The 21,711-nt window shown below is 45.1% G+C and overlaps 1 protein-coding gene across 1 annotated transcript in view; it reads left to right on the forward strand.

The window, feature by feature from the left end:
* Positions 1 to 21,711, forward strand: part of RHOJ (ras homolog family member J) — a 79,722-nt gene that overhangs the window by 45,853 nt on the left and 12,158 nt on the right. Inside the window, exons 2-3 of the mRNA XM_080807740.1 lie at positions 10,399 to 10,457; positions 20,152 to 20,316. Of these exons, the coding sequence (XP_080663866.1) occupies positions 10,399 to 10,457; positions 20,152 to 20,316 (224 nt within the window). The remainder of the gene's footprint in view (positions 1 to 10,398; positions 10,458 to 20,151; positions 20,317 to 21,711) is intronic.

Consider the following 21,711-nt stretch of genomic DNA (forward strand, 5'->3'; position numbering starts at 1 on the left):
TTAAAAGGTTACATTTGGGGGTTGCCTGGGTGGGACAGTCCTTTGAGGGTCAGACTCTTGGTTTCAGATCAAGTATGATCTCAGGGTCATGAGATCCAGCCCCGCATTGGACTCCTTGCAAAGCATGGAGATTGCTTGAGATTCTCTCTCTCCCTCTTCCTCTGTCCCTTCCCCAGAGCTCTTTCTCCCTCTAACATAAATACATAAATCTTTAAAAAATATAAAATAAAATAAAATAAAAGTTTACAATGTAAGGTTGCTCCATAACTGAAGGGGACCAATTCCCAATTACTGCACTTTTAGGTTTCTGTTAGCAACTATAAATAGTTTGGTGATAAATTGTCTTATATGAATATATTGTGCATATATATGATTATTCCTGGGGATACACCATAGAGATAGAATTGCTAAGTCAGAGACAGACCCGTGTTTCGGCGTTTGATCTATATTGAAAAGTGGCTTGCCCGAAAACTTGAACCAATTTACATTTCCTCCACATTCTTGTATTCACCCATACTGGGTGCCACTCTCTTCATTTTGTCAATTTGATAGGCCAGAGGTTATATCTTGTTTAACTTGAATATCTTCACTCCAATATTCACTGGCCCTTAATTTATTTGTAAATTATACATATTCTTTATTTTTTTCTTTTGGATCAGTTATTATTCTTATTGATTAGAATATACCCTATGTATCAAAGATAACCTTCTTTAACCTTCATATATCATGATTATTTTTTCCCAGTACACTTATGTTTCTTTCTTTTTTTCAAATCAAATGTATCGATCATTTTCTTTATGGTGTTCTTCACTTGCTGTTTTATTTCCAAATAGTAACCAACTGTCTAAATACAATATATTGACTACTTCATTTTTCTCCACTGCCATTTATATACTAAATTCTTACGCAGGTAGCATCGGCTCTGTGGCTGAGATTCCTGTTCTGTTTCATTGATTCTCGTGCCGGTGCCATGCTTCTTTAATTAGTATAGCCTTATAATACATGTTAATGCATATTAACCCACTTATCCTGTCATTTTTTAATTATTAGCTATCCTCACCAATTTCACTTTCCCTATAAAGACTGTAATCACTCTGCGGGGTTCCCAGTTCAAAAATCCTATTGGAATTATTTTCAACTGATTAAACTGAGGAGGCCTAACATCTTTTTAATACAGAGCTTCTTGTCCAGATCCGTGTTTCTCCATGCCCTTCTTTTATGTTGCTCTGCAGAGTGCTTTTTCCAGAAAGGTCTTGCACATTACTAGGCAGTTTATAGTTTTTGTTGTCATTTTGAAAAGGATACTTTCCATCATATTTTCTAAGTACTTATAGCTGGAACCTGATGGAATTTTTATGGGCCAATAATTCTTCGAAAATTCTTCACAGGAACACACCAGTCCACCTTCATCTTGACCCGATCTTTGCATTTCCACAGTGACTATTTCTAAACAAGGAGAGGAGAGTGCCGTTATACCCAAATTGCCTCGTCCCCCTATTGTATAGGTCAGACAAGGCCAAAAAGATACCTGTGCAGCATTTGGTAAACTTTACGATTTCCCCACATATTACTTCATCTAATATTCACAACACCTGTCTGAAGTGGATTACTCTAGAGTAATCAAGTTGTCATTAGTCCCATCTTGAAGATGAGAAAACAGAGGTTCAGATCTGAATCAGTCTCCTGAAGAGCTTGGTTAAAACGCAGACATCTGGGGGGCCTACATGGCTCAGATGGTTGAGGGTCTGTCTGCCTTGAGCTCAGGTCATGATCTCAGATCCTAGGATGGAGCCCCACTTCAAGATCCCTGCTTAGCAGGGAGTGTGCTTCTCCCTCTCCCTCTGCCACTCCCCCTGCTTGTGCGCTCTCTCCCCTACCCGACAAATGAAAAAATAAAATCTTTGTAAAAACAAAAAAAAAAAAAAAAGAAATTAAGAAAGAAAGAAAGAAAGCAAACGTCTGGGTCCTGTCCCACACCTATTTCGTCAAAATCTTAGGGGCGGGGTGTGAAACCAGGGAATCTGTGTTCTTAACTAGCTCCCCCTGGTGGCTGCCATGAAACACTTCAATCACAGCGTCAAAAGGCTAAAATTGAACGTTTCTGCCTCCACCTTAGGCATCTATTCCACCATATTTCACGGCAAACCTAATAATTATGAGGGTTCTTTAAGCAATTTATGAAGAAGCTGGCATTTTTTTTAAGATTTTATGTATTTATTTGACAGACAGAGATCACAAGTCGGCAGAGAGGCAGGCAGAGAGAGAGAGGAGGAAGCAGGCTCCCTGCTGAGCAGAGAGCCCAATGCAGGGCTTGATCCCAGGACACTGGGATCATGACCTGAGCCTAAGGCAGAGGCTTTAACCCACTGAGCCACCCAGGCGCCCCGAAGCTGGCATTTCTTAAAATTATCTCTTTATACAGGGATCCTGCAAAAAACATGCTCTGGTTTGCCATGACAAGCCCCTGTGTGCAGGCTTCCCTTATCATTCAGTCACTTCTTCCCAAAGTCTTCATTAAAAGACAGCTCCCCTGTACTCTGCGGCTAATGCCAAGCTGCCTGGCTACTATGGCTTTCACAGCCCCAGTGAACCTCAGGACACCTTAGCAGTGGTCCGGCCCTACTGGCCTAGAATCCGGCAGCCCCAGGCTGGTGAGAGTTGTCTGGAAAAGTGGCAGAGGGCTCCAAACACAGATCCCAGCCCGCAAAGCCCCACTGCCAGGGCAACTTCTCACAGTAGGTGGGCCAGCTCCAGTGGAGGTCGCCATTGCTGGTGACCCCATCCTGCCCGTTACTGCAGAGAAAAGCTCACGGTGACCCTCTGGGAAATGCCTAAGACTCATCTACAGAAAATAAATGTCTCAGAGAAAACCTTCCACTTGGGTAGAGTTTAATGCATTTATCAGTCACTCAGCCACCGTTTGTGGAGTTACAGGGCAGGTCCACGCTGAACTCTGAGACGCGAGAATAAATAATACGCAGTGCTGTATGGCCCAGGAGCGAGGAGGCCTAGAAAGAGCCTTAATGTATTTGGAGGGAATCAAGAAAAAGTTATGGAAGGGAGTATTATGGTTGTGGGAGTTTTCCAGACTGACAAGTGCAGAGAGAGCATTCCAGAATTTCTTTTTCCAGAATTCCGGAGGGACTAGCTTAAGCAAAGGCATCATGAGTACAATAGATTGTAAGAACTGTGGATCACTGGAGGGTAAAAAAATAAAAGAGAGCTGGAAGGGTAAGCCAGGGCCAGATTACAAGGACTCTGTAAACTCTTGGAAGGTATTTGAAGTTTATCTTGGAGATGTCCGGGAGCCACAGCTGCATGAACTCTGGTGGCAGTAAGAAAAGCACAGCAGCTGAGTCTGGAGGCCGGATGTGGATTAGGCGGCTTTGGCCACTGACAAGCCTGGGAAGTAGGGCCCACACAGGGACAGCTGCAAGGATAGTAAAAAGGACTCAGATTCCCAAGCTGCCAAGCAGGTAGAATTGGCAGGATGAATGTCGTGGAAGGAAAAGTGAGGCCAAGCAGAACTCCAGAATTCCAGGATGTGGATGTCATAGAATCATGGCTTTGTGAAATTCCTTGAAAACCCTTGACAGGAACATACTATAAGCGTGTTCATCCCCAGTTGGCTCCAAGAATCCTAGAACTAAACAAGCTCTGCCCCGTCCTCCTCCTCCTCCTTCTCTTCCATCATCAGACAAGTACTGGCAAGAGCAGACCTTTCCTGAACGCGCACTCCACGCCCAGAACCAAGGCAGCTTCATTCCCACAAGCTCTGTCCTCAAAGTTATTGTTCTTTAAGAAGGCATTTGTTCAGTGATGCCTCCTTCCACTTGTGTGAGCTTTGCTGTATGAAATCATCATACCCACGCTCTCTCTTGCTCCCCAAACTTCCAATAAGAAAAATCAAGACTTAGGGAAGCTGTGGCTTGCCCAAGCTCCCAGAGTTCATTTGCAGTGAGTCCACAGTTTCAACCAGTTCTTCCACCTCAAAATCCAGGGTGGTTACACCTCAAAATAACTACAAACCCAACCCCCTGTCATGATTCCTAAATGCCTAAAAGAGAAAGAAACATGACCAGGGATGGAAGATGCCTGCAGATATGTGGTAGCCGGTTCACAAGGCCGGTTCTCATTTTTGTAGGACCCATATACAGACCCAGCAATGACAACAACAACAATAATAGCAACAAGACCTCAACTCAGAATCCGAACAGATTCTTGGGTAGCCTGTTGGGTTTTCTCCTTGGTCTGTGTTCTACGGAAACAAGACCTCATGCCTGCATATCAAATAAGAGATATCCCCAGGCAACATTTATTTGGGGAGTAAGTAGGGGAGGAAAAGGGTAGAGGGAAAGGGAGAGCCTGCTGCTCAGCAAACAAGAAGCAAAGAAGGGGAAAGAGCTAGCTGGGGTAGGCCAGCGTAGACGGGTGAGAAAGGTTTCAATCCACATGAAGAAAGAGGATCGTGAATGCTGGAAGTTTGAAACTGGCCAGGAAGGAATTCACCAACATTCCTATTTAGGAAAATGTATCTTTTATTTCTAGTTTCATACAGTTTTCTAACCTACTTTTTTTTTGTTGTTTGTTTTTAAGGATTTTTATCTGTTTGTCAGAAAGAGAGTACATGGGCAGTGGGGAAGGGCAGCGGCAGAGGGAGAAGCAGGCTCCCCGCTGAGCAGGGATCCGGACACAAGACTTGATCCCAGGACCCTGGGATCATGACCTGAGCCAAAGGCAGATACTTAACCCACTGAGCCACCCAGGCATGCCCTAACTTACTTTAATTTGAAGAAAGTCTCAGGTGCTTCTGAACTGGTCCCTTATAAAAGGAACATGTGCACTCTGAGGCTTAACCAGGTCACAAACACACACAGGCAGCTCCTAAGAGTGGCCAGGGGAGCTAGGTAAGTGACTGCCTCAGACAGGCTCTTCCAGAAAGGAAGAAGAGTAGGGGATGAGGGTCAGTTCAGAGAGGGAAAGGTGAGGCTGCTCCTGAAGGTGTCCAGTCAGCTAGGCATGATCAAAGTCACGATCAAGAATTTTCATTTAAAACTCTCCATTTCTTGTAGCCCCCTAGACACAGACAGACTGTTGTGATGATTACCCCTGACTTTGAACAGCTTAGAAAGAGTTTTTATGGCCCCTTAGGGTAAACATGATTTGTTCATTTCCCAGGTGAGAGACCTACTGGCTTGCCCAACATCTCAGCAAATGAGTCACAAAGCATGGACTTGGATTCAGACATGAACAAAAATTATCTGAAACTTGGATATAAGGCTAAGAGCATGAAACTCTCCTTCTGCTGTCTTGCAGGGGCAACCCCCCCGCCAGGGACTAACAATCTAGGGGACTGTACCTTTGCGTGATTCTGCTAACTAAAAACTTGGGACTTTCTGAAGGTGCATGTTAACTTATAAATCTTGTCAGGTGGACACGCAAAGAATTCCCATTTAGTATAAAAGAAAACAGGGAAGGTTATCTTTGCCACAGAACAACAACTAGTTTCCCATTGAACCTAGTCACTTCCTCCAACCCCCTTCTTTTTAAGTACCTCTAAACGTTAGTTCTTCAAAATGCTCCTTGTATAAGATTTGTCACCTTACTGGTTCCCTCATCAATAAGTTAATAAATCTTTGACCTATCTTCATCCTATATTTACCTGAGAGCCACGTTTTTTACCTTCTTTAAAATTCTATTTCTTCAGGGCGCCTGGGTGGCTCAGTGGGTTAAAGCCTCTGCCTTCGGCTCAGGTCATGATCTCAGGGTCCTGGGATCGAGCCCCACATCAGGCTCTCTGCTCATCCGGGAGCCTGCTTCTTCCTCTCTCTCTGCCTGCCTCTCTGCCTACTTGTGATCTCTGTCTGTCAAATAAATAAATAAAATCTTTAAAAAATAAATAAATTAAATAAATAAATAAATAAATAAAATTCTATTTCTTGCTAGGTATATCACCTAGTGTTTCTTCCTCCAAAATAGCACCTTGATGGTATTACATGCACACACCTCGTTGGGTCTGCTTCAGCCTACCTCCCAGAGTATACTCCACACGAGCCATGCAGACAGCTGGCTAGGTGCTGGGAATGAAAGGGCGGCTTCCTCCCGGCTGACCTGGCATTTCCACCATTGCAGTTTTTTGGCTTCATCATCGATGCATCATGTTGACTTCAAAAGACTGCTCTTGGCAGATGAGATGGCCAGCCCACCACCTAACATGGGAGGGACTTTGTATCAAGTTCCTCGTGCTGCTTGTGAGCTGGACTGAGGGTCTGACCTGGCTTTCGGGGAATGTCCAACACTTCCTCATCCAGGTTTGCAAATGACACACCGGGCCACACATAAGGGGACTGAAATGCCGAGGGGAGCAGGTTCTGAGCCCACCCGGGATATTTTCTTTCTGGGTGATCATCAAGAGAGCCCACCCCTGACTTTGACTTCATTAGCACCTCATTCAGCTCACAAAATTAACCACTCCTGTCCATGCAAAGAACCACAAGGAAGCAAAGATCTTAAAGGATTTGGAGAAGGAGGCCTTCATTTTACATCTTAACAGGTCCTGACAACTTTTCACACTTTACTGAGAGAACCAACAGAGCCATTAGCAGGTCATCTGACCCACTCTCTTTAAAACCCCTCTACACTCAGTAAACAACTCTAATAGCTCCAAGAATAGACAATGTTCTGGGATCGTAGCCTGACCGCAGCCTGACCGCGGTCTGCCAGGCAGATTAGCTGGCTGCGCCTTCCCAGCAGTCCGTGTCCTGCCAGGGGGCTTCTAGCTGCAGCTCGGTGCATTTCGAAGGACTTTCTTCCACCTGAGTTGGCCCTGGTGTTCCGTTTCTGTACCATGTGCTCAGCCTCAACTCTGTGTACTAGGAACTGTGCTGTGTACCGTGTGGGACAGGAGGTATGGACGTTCTTCCTCAAGGGTCTTCCTATCCAGCGGGAGATAGAAGACAGAGATCTAAATAGCTATCATTTGGGGTAGGAAGTGACCAGTAGGGGTGCCTGGGTGTCTCAGTGGGTTAAGCTTCTGCCTTTAGCTCAGGTTAGGATCTCAGGGTCCTGGGATGGGGCCCTACATTGGGCTCCCTGCTCAGTGGCGAGTCTGCTTCTCCTTCCCCCTCTCCCTCTGTGATCTCTCAGTCTCTCTCAAATAAAGTTTTAAAAAAAAAGTGACCAGTAATTCACATATATTATGAATTTTTGTGCCAGTTAATGGGCACTGGGGATTCAGTGGGCAGCAAGACATGTCCCTGTCCTTACTAAAGGTTCAGGAAACCTTTGTTGAAGGAGGGGGGCGGGTAATAATTGTTCAGCGCTTCCTACGGACCAGGCTGTGTGCCAGGCATTTTCTCATTTAATATGCTCTTTACAGGTGCTCTCTTTGGTAGGTGATGTTATCCCCATTTTTAACAAATAAGAAAGGCGGGGCTCAGAGATGTTAGTTGACTTTCCCAAGATCACACAAGTGGTGAACAGCAGAGGTAGGTGTCCAACACGGAATCACCGGACTTAGAAAATCCTGCTGTTCACTCACTGCATTTACTATCAGCATCGTAGGGCCTTTCGTGCTGTCATGTGTTTCCAAATGGAAGAACTCTGTAGGACACAGGTTGGCAAGCCATAAGGCATCCACTGCTCCTTTAAGATAAGGACTCATCAAGCCATTTGCACTCTGGACAGCCTGTGATGATTAATGCTTGGTTCTGTCCCTTCGTGTTCCCTAGCATCATCCGTGGGATCCACTTATCTCCCTCCAATAAAATGGGAGACTGAAAGGGCAGAAAAGAGAGAATAACTCTCTTTTGATTGCCAGGGCTAGAGGTACAAGCGCTGCCCCTTCTTTTGGGATCCTTCCACCAGGGCTGGCCAAACACACAGAGCAGAAGCCGCTCCCCAACAAAGCTGAAAGCCGATGAGACTTCCACCTGAAAAGTGCACCCCCCTCTTTTTTCCTTAATACGAGGAAATTATTTTAATTCCTTCTCTTTCACTTTCTTTGGAAGAAAGAATTCGGAACTTTCGTAGCTTCACAAAGCCTTTGGGAAAAAGTCTAAATTAGTGCGTCAGGACAGCCAGGCACTGTGCGCTCACCTATTCAGCCTCATCTCCCCCAATAAACCCGGGGTAGCTGGTGAGCCACCTCTTGTCCCTCCCCTAGTGTGCCCTGAGTAACTCACGGCCATCCCTGGGACGCAGCTTACACCTGCCCCCCGAAAGCCTTCTCTGACGCGCGTGCGTGTGTGCGCGTGCGTGTGTGCGCCCCGCATGGTCCCACCCCCTCCAAAACGCACACACGTGCGCGCATGCCCAGTAAAACAGTAATGGCCCTACTGTGTGCTCCCACAGCCCCCCACGCTGCCCCGGCAGGGTGTTTACCACGTGGCACGGTGCCCAGCCGGGCCTTTTGGGTGAACCCCTCCTCCCCACCCTCCCGGACAGGAGGGATTCTAGCTGGTCTTTGTAGTCCCAACACTAAGTGCGGTCCAGGAACCCCATAAACCCTGGGAAGGACAGACAGAGGGCAAACTCCGCCGGAGTCTTCTCCCAAAGGCTGCAGGGAGAGCAAAGGGTGGGGCCGGAGGGACGAGCCCGCAGCACTCCTACAACAGAGGTCAGAGCCATTGATGAGGAACATCTGCAGCGCCCACAGAGGCCGTGAGGATGACCTGGCATCTGGTGCTCGCACTGGAGATGGCCCTGGGCCTGCAGGTCGTGGGACACTCCAGGAGGGTCCCCTGAACAGCCCTTCCCTCCCCCTCCACCCCCGACCCGCCTGTCCTGGGCTCACCAGAGCAGGAAATTCCATGCTGTAATGGTTGGATTTCTTCCCTTCATTCCTGACCCATGACTAGGTAGCGAATTGGTCATGAAAGAAACCACTTCGGCAGACTTCAGGGACATCTGAGCGCGCGCCAAGCATGCAGGGAGAGGGAAATGGGACCGGACAGAGCTCGGCCGACACAGTCTCACCTTCATTTCCATTGCTCGCCTGATAGGAAAGGAAATCAAAATGTTGGGAAGCCCCTCTTCTGCCAGCCTGGTCGCCGGGGTTGCGTGGAGCTGGGTCCGCCAGGTCAGCATTTGACTGCTCCGGACGAGCGGCTGCAGCCCCGTTATCCAGCCGCACACGTGTCGATCTGGGTAGATGAGCAACATCGTTCCTGGTGTCTAGGGAGGCAGCGCTTTTAAACCAATGCTTTTCAGAGGATGAGCCTTTGAGAGGTACTTAGCCTACGTGTAGCCCAGGAACCTGAGAACCAGCACAGGTCCAATCAGTCCTGAATCAGCAGCTCTGAAACAGGCTGGAGAACCGGACAGCGGGCGGGGGCGGGGAGCCGGGGGCAAAGGTTCCTCCGCCGTAGATCTGTCTTTCCTGCATAGTTAATGGTTGGAGGAACCAAAAATCATTTTTATACAGTATTTGCACATTTTTTGATTAAGTAGGAAAAAAAATCACAGTCTCCCTCCTGTTTTACTTCCTTTTTCTAAAAAGAGATTAAAGGGGGGCTTAAATTCATTCACTCTTTTATTCACCATGAGGTTGTATTTCTTATGCATTCCATGTGATCCGTCTCAGTTTAGTTTCAAGTTGGGACTCTATTTCATTTCCAGACATGTACAGAGTGGTCTGTATCCCTCTATTACTTCTCCCTTTGGGGCACAATATCTTGGCAAGGCAGTAAGCCTGCTAGGTAAATCAAACTGTCAACTTTCCACTCTATGTACACCCTTCAGGTCTATGAAAGCAAACCCGGACAACATCGCCTCCTGCACCTAACATTCAATATTGTAATAAATCAGGTGGGCTAAAGCACTGGGTTATTTAATCTTAAAAAAAAAAAAAAAACTTTTTAAAAATAAATGTTAAGCCCTTCTCATTTCATTATTAGCTTTGTCTTATAGACTATAAAATATGTAGGTGAGTCACTAGTCTTGGTTTTCACGGTTTTATTAACATTTCAGAGACAGACTATAGCAGAAAGATTTCAAACAGAGAAGTTGCTCACACAGTTCTATATCCTGAAACATGGCTGAAATGAAATAAAAGAAAAAAATAACCAAACCAAGAAAAGATCCAGCAAGCTTTTCCTTTCAAGAGCTTGATATTCCAGGGCCTTATAAGAGGGATCCATGAGTAGTTTATAGAGTGCCCTTGTGGCACCAATAATATTCATCTCAGTTGAAAAATTAAGAACTTGGCCGAGCCATCTGCTCTCACTGCAGGCCAAGGTTGCCTTTCATTTGGAAATCACGCGGTCAGCTTGGTTTAGAATATACATGGGTGAGGCATATGCTTCTCCTTACTGCCCAGGAAGATGCTGGTGTAGAGAAAAGTAAAGCCTCCTGATGAAAACTTGCATTTATGGACTCTCCTCTTCTCTTTTCCCCTAGTTACCGTGACAGTGGGAGGCAAGCAACACTTGCTCGGACTGTATGACACCGCGGGACAGGTACAGTGTCGCTCTTTTGATTCATTAAGGGTTTGGGAGTAAGGAGAATGAACCATGTGGCTAGGCATGCAGGAACAGATATGACCTGTTCTGATCACTTGGGACAAATTTATTTGCTATCTAAATGACAACCAATGGCCCATTCTTAATATCTTAACAACAAAAAAGCCAAATCTTTACATTACTCGAAGTGTTGATGGGCAAATAACAATTCATTCATTGGTTGGTATATATCAATAACCAAAATAACGTTGTTTGGCCAAGAACCTCAATTTCTCCCTACCCATACCAATTCCAAATTCGGGATTAATGAGTCAATTTTATAAATTTCAGTTTCATCTATTTTTTTTCACATTATATTCTTTGCCCAGCCTTTATTTGAATTGCCTAATGAGCCGTGGAAAGGTCCAAAAAGAGATGGGGGTTGAGTGGGGTGAGGGAGGGAGATGGATTAAGTGTCAGTAAGAAGACAAGCCAGGATCCTGAATGGTTTCCAAAAGTGAGGGTCAAGTCCCGAATAACCAGAGGCTGACTCTAAATTCTCTAAGCTTCTTGAAATACTCTCACTCTGTCGGAGATGTATCTTCAAGATGGAGAACGTGGCCAACCAGTAATGTAAGGCCGAGGATTAGAAAGAACCCTCAACACTTATTAATTAGCATGTGCCCTACATGGATAAAAATGCCCTCTCATCTTTCTTTCCTTGTACCCTACACTCCACTATGAAATGTTTCTAATGTTACAAATTCATGGGTTAAGCAATTGATGGCTGTGGCCCAATTTCTTTGATAGAGCTTTTGTTACCATTGGGTCATTTATTTAGGTCAAAATCAGCGGGTTATTCAGTCTGTCCAAACTCATACATCTTAAGTCCTTTGGAGTGAACACTGACCATGCTCTTTCCTACTGTGAGTTTCCTGGTTATTGTTCTTTGTAGTTATGCATTTGTCTGGGCTTTTTTTTTTTTTTCCACGATTATCTGGAGATAGGTCTTTTTGCTTAATTTGAAAACTCTGTACTAGAAAAAATAAGAAGAAATGGAATTTGGGGGGGATTTCTATGTGTATTTGCAAGGACCATCTATAAAAGCCTGTGGGACATCAGAAGCTGATGTCGGGTAAGCCTGGACAGTGGGGAACCTGGAAAAAATCTTGTACCAGACTCAAGACTTGTAAGAGTTAGTCAGTTACCCTTCATTTGAAGATGGTTGTGTTAGCCAGCTACTCTCAGGAACTGGGGAGTGGAGGAGACTTCTCACATTGATATCAAGACACAGAACTAGGAAATGATGCTCCAAATGCCTAAATCACAAACTTGGTTGGGCTCCTCTGGGTTAAGGTACAAAGGCACCCGTGCACCTGCTGCTTGAATGCCCCTCCACCAGAAAGCCTTGCAGCGATAGAGTTACTCTGTTTTTTGGATTGAATTTGCCTATTTTCATTCAGTCATATAGTCATTAGGGTGTCCCCATTCACCAGAAACTCACAGCCTGGAAGAGAGAGGAGTTTACACCCTTTATCCCCACAGTCAGCATTCATAAATACAGTCTAGTTTGAAAAGTTCAATACAGCAAGGATTATTGCCTGGCTCTGAAACTTCTCTGTTTCCCTCACCTTCTGAAAAGCTCCGTGTGCCCCTCATAACCATCCAGTGCTCTCATCCTCTGCAGCAATCCATAACAATTGTTAGCTTCTTCCCATTCATTGTCCCCAGAACAACCTCCCCAAGCCTCTGTTTAATTTCAAATCCAATAAAACTGTTTAAAAGCCCCTATAGAGTTTAATTAGTCTTTCACACCGCTGTCCTTTTTAGAAAAAAAATTTTAAATAACATTAGTATAGGACTTAAAGCTGTAAGGCAGTATAAAAATATCCTTAAGCTCCAACTTGAAAAAAATAGAATGACCCAAACTTCTGACACAGAAGATGTGATGGGCACTGATAAAATATCACAAGTGGGTTATAGGCATTTCTGCAACTTAACTTGTACTCTAATGCTTTCCGCCTGCTGCTTTAAAAGCTCAGATGTGGACAAGGATCATAGGGGAACATGCAGCTTGGGGAAGAGGAATCAGAACACATCTTAAAGTTCTTCTAGGCCTAAAATTCTATGATTAGGACTTTTAACAGACTACTTCAAGAAGGCCTAAAAGACCTGGAGTAATTAAGCAAAATGATTTGAGGCCAGACCCAAGGGAGACCTTCCAGCAGCAAAGGATTATTAAATATTGGAGTGTGTTACACGAAAGGGTGACATGAAATTCATTTGTACAATAGTGGTGGTTCTCAGTCTTAAGCAGACATCAGAATGCAGGTCCTGTTAAATCCAGGGCCCTGGGCCCCACTTCCAGAATTTCTGATTCTATGGGTCTGAAATGGGGCCCAAGAATTTGCATTTCTAACAGGATTCCTAATTCTGTGGCTGCTGGTCTGTACACCACATTTAAAGAAACACGTCTGGGGGTACCTGGGTGGCTCAGTTGGTTTAGCAACTGTCTCTTGGTCTCAGCCCGGTCTTGATCTTAGAGTCATGAGTTCAAGCCCCATGCTGGGGGGTGGGGGGGGAATCATTGTTCTAGAACTTTGCCACTCAAAGTGTGGTCCACCAGCAGCATCGACATCACCAAGGGAGCTTGTTAGGAATGCAGATTTTCAAGCCCAGCCTACCGAACCTGAAAATTCATGTTCGGAAGATCCCCACACGACCCATAGGAGAAGCACTACTCTACAAGTCTTTGGTGATCAGGGCATGGCTTTAACCTTAGGAGGGTGCAGCAGAAAATACCCCTTCCCTGAACTGATTCCCCTGGTTCTACCCTTCTGCCAATCAGGCTTTGTGACACGTTTAACTTAGAAGCACGATCCCAAAATTCCCATTGCTGGCCTCAGGTAGGATCATCCACTATCCTCAGTTATATTCCAGCAAATGTCACTGAGGTCACAAGGTTAAGGGTCATTCAACTAATTCAAAAATACGCATATGGCCAGAGTTACTAAGAAAGAGAAGTGATCTCAAAACCAACTGATTAATCCCTGAACTGCAAAAAAAAAAAAAAAAAGAAAGAAAGAAAGAAGTCTCTGAAACCAACTCTAGAATGCTATCTTGCTGGGAATATTTTAGATTTTCTTACATGAATAAACCAGAAAGTAGTGTCCCTCCTCTTTGTTTTGAACTAAGTGTGAGTCAGAGTCAATGAAAACAACCTCAAGAGATGCATGTTCTGAAAAGTAAAGTGATCGGAACTTGGTATTTCTACGCTCAAAGTCAGCCCTAGACAAAATGCTTTAACCTGGCTCCGTCCACGTGGTCATACCTAATCCTTTTGGACACATCACGGCGGTGCTCCCCAGGCACCCCCCCAAGACAGGCTCCTGGCCCTTCAGGAACCCACCAAGCATTTGCTAAAAAGACAATTCAGAATGAAGTCCAGCACCCGGCCGCTGCTATTAACCATGAACTTCCTCCCCAAATCCCCAAAACAAACAAATATTGAGACTTGGAGTAGAATCCTTTGAAAACAAAGTCGTCAGAACTCTGGTTCAGCTGTGAGACAGAATTCCAAACAGTAAGTTAAGGCAATGCGGGGTGGGATTTTCTGCAGGCTGACTCTGCGTGTTACCACTCAGCTCACCCTGGAGAGGCAGCGAGGCCAGACCTGGACACCAAACCTATCGAGGTCACGCCAAGTCAGGCTGTACAGCACGAGCCCCCGGCAGTGTCTTACTGAAAGGTTCTCTGAAAGGGATTTCTAGAGTTCAGATCTTTGGCTCGGCTACAAAGAGTCCCAGAGCTGACTTTTCCGTGACGTACTTGCAGGCCAGTACGTGTCAAGTGCGTCATTAGAGACCAAGCAGAGAACAGATTGCTGGGGCGGGGATGCTGCAGCAAAGCCTGGGCATTCGCTAACCAAGGAATGCCAGACTGGGGGACCAGTCTGTCCCAGGTCATGGCTCAGAGCCAGGCATCTTCCCACCCTGCTCCCAGCCACCTAGGACAGAGCCAGCCACGGCAGCAGATATCTTTCCTCCTCCTGTCAGAGGGCCCTTGGCTACACGAGCGTGCGGGTGAAGCCTTACTCAGATCGTGACCCCTCAGGCCTAACTCCAGGAGAGATACCTCTCAAAGGCCACCTTTGCAAACGTGGAATTGGTGGCACTGCCGGGAAGAATGGGGATCTCCTGGTGTTAGGAGCTGGGTTTCTCGGCAGGATGAACCCCCAGGTTCTCCGCACATAAGACCCACAGGATGGGGAGGGGGGGCTGTCTGTATGTTGGCAAGCATGGAATGCAAAGCCACAGCCCCCAGCAGCTCAGCTGTCACCAGTGACCAGGGAAGTGTGGGGGTAAAAAGGCCGTCAGCCACACGCCTCCCTCAGCCAGGACTGCACACCGCGTGTCCTCACCTGCCCTGATTTCTGAAGATCTCTCTCCCCCGAGAGCTTGACGAGGCCTGGGAGGCAAGTACAGCTGCGGTTCACTCATGGTAACCCAGGGTCCACTCAGAAGGACATGAGCCTTCCCTGTGGCCATTGGCTGACCCCATGGGGCCATCTGGAGCACAGAATCTGGCATCAGACCTCCACAGAAAGTTTGCCTAAGGCTCAAAACAAATGTTTTTCCCCAGTGAGCAACTCGATTTTTCTTACTCATAAGCATCTTAATGTGGTTTTAAGTAGCGTGCAATTTGGAGATTAGGAAGAAGTTTGCTAACATGACGAGATATTAATAAAAGTAACCTCAGGACAAAATCTTACCTCTCAAATCGTTTTTATAAAAAATAATAAAGCTGTAGGGACATGGATTCAGAGGTGAAATTAGAGTATGCAATCACGTGGGTCTTGTTACTATTCGGTTTAGAACAAGCAAATTTCAGATTCAGCCCTGGTATCCCCTGAGGGCGGGGACACTGAGACTGTTGTTCATGGGTGGGATTCTCGACCACTAAAGAACTTACTACACTCAAGACTGTGCTCTAAGCGGTCAATGCATTTTATTCTCAAAAACCCTATGGGGCAACACTATTATCCACTCATTTTACAGATAAAGATGCTAAGGCAGAGACAACTTACCCAGTGTCACACAGTAGTCACAGGACATGCTGGGATTTGAACCCAGAGAATGTGTCTCCCTGGCCCAGGCTTTGAAGCGCTATGCTACACTCCCACACCCTGGCTCTTGCTCACATTTTCCAGCCCAAGCCTGACAGATATGAGCGTACTTATGGGAGAAGATGAAAATGAGACTTATGCTAAAATCTGGGATAAATGTCACTAAACCCAAGAGGACTTGGAAGCAGAATTCTATTGCCAATTGAATGTGGGTAGGGAATGGGGTGGGTGTGGGGTGGGGACGAGGAGACTCAATGCAACTCTCCTTGTAACTCGAAGTGTGGTCCCTGGGCCCACAACATCAGCATCACCTGGAAACTTGTTAGAAATAAATTCTCAGGCTTCATCCCAGACCTGCTGCTGAATGAGAAGCCACATGTTAACAAGATTCCTGGGTGCTGAAAGTCTGAGGAGGATTGGTCGAATTGTTTAATTTCCTCACCACCTGGACCATGAGGCACTGGCTGTTCCCGACATATGTGGAAGGCACGTGGCCATCGGACGAGGCTACCCATGAACTGTTATTTCGTCACAGTGTCCCCTAGTCATCCTAGAGCCCCGGATCTGCCTTCAAACCAGTCTCCCGCCTTTGGAGCAAAGTTAGTGGAAAGTTACTCAAAAGCCTACCTTGCCCCAGCTTCCTCCCTATCCCCGGAACCACCCGCCCCCTACCCAGCCCCCTTGTCCCTTTTAGCCCTTTAGCCCCCCCCCGCCCCCCCCCCGCCCCGCAAAGCTCCACTCAAGCCGCAATTTTAGATTGACCTGTCTCCTCTAGAAACATTCAAGACCTGGTCTTCTATTCTCAGTCTCAACATTGTAAGGGGCCTCAACTACCAGCTAGACCATTTCTCCATTTCTCAGAGCTCCTTTACAGCATCTCCCCATGTGGTCATCCAACCTAGGCTCAAAATGTGCCCTGTTGAAGAAAACATATCAGCTGGGATAAACTAGTTATTTCTATATTTTTGTTTTCTTTCCCCCAAGTGGAGAGTCAATTCTTATTCACCTTCTAGGCTTCATAGAGCATCTTTAACAGTGCAGGAGACCATCAGTCTATCTTTCTGAATGGAGTTACACGGCAGAACTAAGGTGTCTACAGAAGAGATATCCAGAATACAGAGCAAGATAAGACCCGGTGAAGGACAAAGTCGGAAGTCCCTCCACTGGAGGGCCCTGGCTACCCTGCCAGGAGTAAATGATCAAAAACCCAAACTCCTCTCACACTCCCACCTGCAGTCCCCACAGCAACCCATGGTCTTCCTAGTTCTTCTAGAATTGCTTTGATAGCTTCTGGTTATAGAATTAAATAAACATGATCCTTTCAGACGACTAGTTATTTGTTCCTACCTTATATAGTTCTGATTGTGCAGTTTTGGGGTTTTGGCTTTGAGGTTTTAAATATACAGTGTCTGCTGTCACCTGGTGGTAATTACTAGAAACTGCAGGCCATGAAATAGATGATAAACCTGCGAAGTCCAACATTTCTTAGATTCCTGGGTAAAAGCATGAGTCCGTATTAAGATTCCCAGAAAACTGAATTTCCCAAAAAGAAAAAAAAACGCGTAATCTGTCGCCTAACATTCTGAGCTGAGCAAATAGTGTGGTCACAATTAAAAGCTGCAGCTGGATTCGGGCTAAACAGCCCATCCCGGTATTTAATCGTTCTGAGACATTAGTTCCTTACCGAACTTCTCTAAAATTAATTTGCTTATCTGTGAAATATGGGTGTGGATGCTACCATCTCTCCAGCGCTATTGTGAAGAACCAACAAGGTAATGCGTGTAAGTGCCTGAAACAATGCCTGACCCTTCGTGCAAAGCCCTTGACCCCACCTCAGCGATGATGAAGATAAGGACAACTCAAATCAGTTATTCTCAATTCCACGTCAGTTCCAAACCGATGATACCAGAATGCCCAGATTCCCAGCCCAATCTCCAAAAACAGCGATTTAATTGGTTCTGGAGTGTGGGGAAAGAGGCAGGTAGTTGGCTACCAGCATGTTGGGATGGTCTTAAATTTCCCCAGGTGATTCTAATGAAAGCTCTGCCATAAATGGCAAACAGAAAGCCATGTGTTCACTAGCAGGTCACTGCACCAACCCGTGGGCGGGGTTTATGGAATGCATGCTGTGGACAGAGTATAAGTAGGGCATGAGAAAGCACTGCATGGTCCCTGCTCCCTTTATCACAATCTAGATGGGAGGATGAAGTGGCAGAGGGCAGGTGGTATCATGAACAGCTGTAAGGTACGGCCTGGGAAGCAGAGTTTGTAGCTTGTCAGCCTCACAGCTGCTCCCTAAGGCAAAGCCCCAGAGAAAAAGGAGAGCAGTGCAGAGACCATGGGCAAGGTTTGGTTACAGGGCTCTCGTATAAAGAGGAGGGGATAATGACAAGAAATGAGCTGTCCACTTCCCACTGCCTTGCTACCACCACAAACAGAGGGAACAATTTAGCTGATATGCCACCAGTAGGCCCAGCCCAACAGCCCAGTATGACCAGTGTTTATTCAGCAGTGCAATCAACTCATTATTTGCTTAATAGAAATATGATCAATGAGCCACTGTAACTCATTTTTTTATTCTTTAATTTACTTTTTAAGACTTGAGATTTTTTTAGCCTCCTTGCCATCTTACACTGATTTTGTTTAGGTAATTAAAAAGTTTTGCTTAGATTTTAGTAGGATTAGCAGTGGTAATAGCTGCAGCCTTGTGGGCTGAGTCCCTGCAGGTTGGGTACTTGGAGAAGCTCCACCGTAGATCAGTGCATGCCCTCCCCCCAGGGACTCCCTTCCAGTCACAGGTGTTCACGTACGCACGTAGGTTCTCCCTTTTTATAAAGACATCATGAGAGTCAACAGAAAGGGAACAAGGTGGGGGCGCCTGGGTGGCTCAGTGGGTTAAAGCCTCTGCCTTAGGCTCAGGTCATGATCCCAGGGTCCTTGGGTCCTGGGATCGAGCCCCACATCGGGCTCCCTGCTCAGCAGGGAGCCTGCTTCCTCCTCTCTCTCTCTCTGCCTGCCTCTCTGCCCACTTGTAATCTCTGTCTGTCAAATAAATAAATAAAATCTTAAAAAAAAAAAAAAAGAAAGAGAACAAGGTTGATATTTTTAAATACCCACGACATAGCAAGTTTAAAAAATCAAGTGGCACAGCATGGAGCACTGGGTGTGGTGAAAAAACAATGAATACTGTTACGCTGAAAATAAATAAAAAATTAAAAAAAAAATCAAGTGGCACAACAATAGGAATTATGCCATCAATTTATCTTTTTTAAACTAAATGCTTGTCTGTTGTACCTGTCTATAAGTATGTAAAATTCTAATGGATACTGCTCAATCATGGCTCCCTGTGGGAAGAGAGGAAAAACTAGGAGAGATCACAAAGAAGGCGAAAACAAGCTTTCCCGTGTACCATATGTATTACTCTAGGTAAGGTCTGAATGTTTGCAATGAACATACATGGGTTTTAGCTTCTTTTTTTTTTAATGTTAGAAAGAGAAGTCAGGACGCTAATAAATGAAACGATATGTTGCCTACATCTAAGTACGTGATAAGCGTGAACATATAGGTTTCATTGTCCTGTGTATGTGTAGTGTGTGCATGTACATAGCGTGTGTGCATATATGAAGTACGCACGGTGTGTACGACCCGTATGTAAATTGTGGCGTGTGCAGACATGAACATATACATAGCATATACTTATATAGTACAAGTACACACACATAAAATTACTTTTGGCTTATGTGTTACTAAATTTTATGAAAACAGAAAATGTTATGTTGAAATGGCAGATTTACCTTGGAACCTCTTAAGACGCTTCACATACAAAAGGTACTTGCTGACATTTTCCCAAAGTTGAGATGATCCAATGTTTTACTTTGTCTTTATCCTCTTCCACTGAAACAGCATATACATAAACATCTTCTGTAACCAGGGACTCTTCAACCAGAGCATATTCTGATCTGAAAAGTGTTTGGGGAAAAAATAATTAATCTGGTATTTTATTTACTAGGCCACACGATGTCCTCTAGGTAAACTTAGCCAAAGTCTGAACTCTAAACCCTCACACAATATTATTTCTACAAAATTGTGGTGTCTGATTTGGCAACAGCTCTTTGTTTTACGTTTATAGATAGCTTATTCTAAATTAAATTTGCATGCAACTTTTAAAAGTTGTATAAGAGAATTGCTGTGCCTTGGCCAATGGCACACTAATTTAAATAACATTCAATACAACATAATTCCAACGGGACAGGGAATTGCCATAATCCTTATTGAATTACATACATTAAGTGGGTAAAATTTATAGCATGTACATGATCTCACTAAACCTGCTCAAAAAATTTCTTTTTAAGTTCTTCTTTCAAGGGGAGCAATTTACAATCTCCATACACAAAGAATAGGTGTTTTCCTGACTGACAGCTTCTTTATTTCTAGGAGTACCTGGAGGGAACCACCAGATCCCAGGGCCAGGAAGGAACCGGGTCACAGGGCGCTACAGGGGAGCCTGGCCCGGGACACTCAACCACAGGGGGTGGTTGAGGGGACCCCCTTTTCCTAAGCTGTACAAACTCTTTGCTCTTCCCGCAGGAGGACTACAACCAGCTGAGGCCGCTCTCCTACCCCAACACTGATGTGTTTTTGATCTGCTTCTCTGTCGTGAATCCTGCCTCTTACCACAACGTCCAGGAGGAATGGGTCCCAGAGCTGAAGGACTGCATGCCTCACGTGCCTTACGTCCTCATAGGGACCCAGGTTAGAGACGGTGATGGCGGGCGGGTGGGCAGGGCAGGAAGGCGGCAAAAAAAGGAAACCCTTTAGGTGTCTCTTGGACATCTTATTTCAACAACACGAGAGAAGACTGTCTCAGATTTTATCAATCCGATAAACAGCCATTCTTAAGATCTGTGTAATTATTTAGCCCATGGTCGAGAAAACGACGGAGCTATTTAATATGAAGCAGGAGGTTTTGAGGTGGTCTTTCAAAATTAATCTCTCCGCTTTTTAGTTTTAAATAACGAAGTACGGGGGTACCTGGGTGGCTCAGTGGGTTAAAGCCTCTGCCTTCTGCTCAGGTCATGATCCCAGGATCCTGGGATTGAGCCCTGCAGGGAGGGGGCTCTCTGCTTAGCGGGGAGCCTGCTTCCCCCTATCTCTCTGCCCGCCTCTCTGCCTACTTGTGATCTCTCTCTCTGTGTCAAATAAATAAATAAAATCTTTTTTAAAAAAATAAATAAATAACAAAGTACGTTTTGAAACAGATGCCCTTCTCCAGCCTTGAGCGGGAGGAAGGAGATGGGGATGTCAATCACACTGCCTAATATTTTTTATATCTGAAATCTACAGTTGTTTGGAAGTCACAAAATAGGTGAATGTCAAAATGACCCCAGCAGTCAGAATGGGCCCATTATGAGAGGAAATCCTTAACACCACTGGAGAAGGAAGATAGAATTTCTCTCTTCTCTGTTCCCCTTTAAACCTCTTGGTCTTCCGGAGCTTAGGAAAGAAGTGAAAAACAGATGTACCAGATAAACAAACCTGTGATTGTCAAAGGCTTTGAAGTGTTTTGAAAGTTAATAAAGTTCTGTAATTTGAATTTCTAACAGTAAGCCAACTGCACAAATGTTTTAGAGATTGTTCCTACTTTTTATAGTTTTGAAAGGATTGTGTTCTTTGCTACGCCAAAACCTAAATTACTATCCAAAGACACAGAAACATAATAATGCTGATGGGTTTTACTGTTATCTGTTTCACATGCTCCCGCTTTCTATTTCTCATTTTATATTCTGTTTAACAAAGAGAAATGTTTAAAAATAATAAAAGTACTTCCTAGAGAAGATATGGACAGATAATTAACACATCCAAAAATTAGAGTACAGTGAGTGCTTCAACTCTGAAAGATAACTGTTTTTTTTTTTTTGAAGATTTCATTTATTTATTTATTTTGACAGCGAGAGAGGGAACACAAGCAGGGAGAGTAGGAGAGGGAGAAGCAGGCTTCCCGCTGAGCAGGGAGCCTGATATGGGGTTCAATCCCAGGACTCTGATCTTGACCAGAGCTGAAGGCACACTTAATGACTGAACCACCCCAGCACCCCAAAATAATCGTTTAAATGCAGTCTTTTACCTTAACTCCAGATGATAATGTTT

The sequence above is a fragment of the Martes martes genome, assembly GCF_963455335.1.
Source record: "Martes martes genome assembly, chromosome: 7".
NCBI classification, from domain to species: domain Eukaryota; kingdom Metazoa; phylum Chordata; class Mammalia; order Carnivora; family Mustelidae; genus Martes; species Martes martes.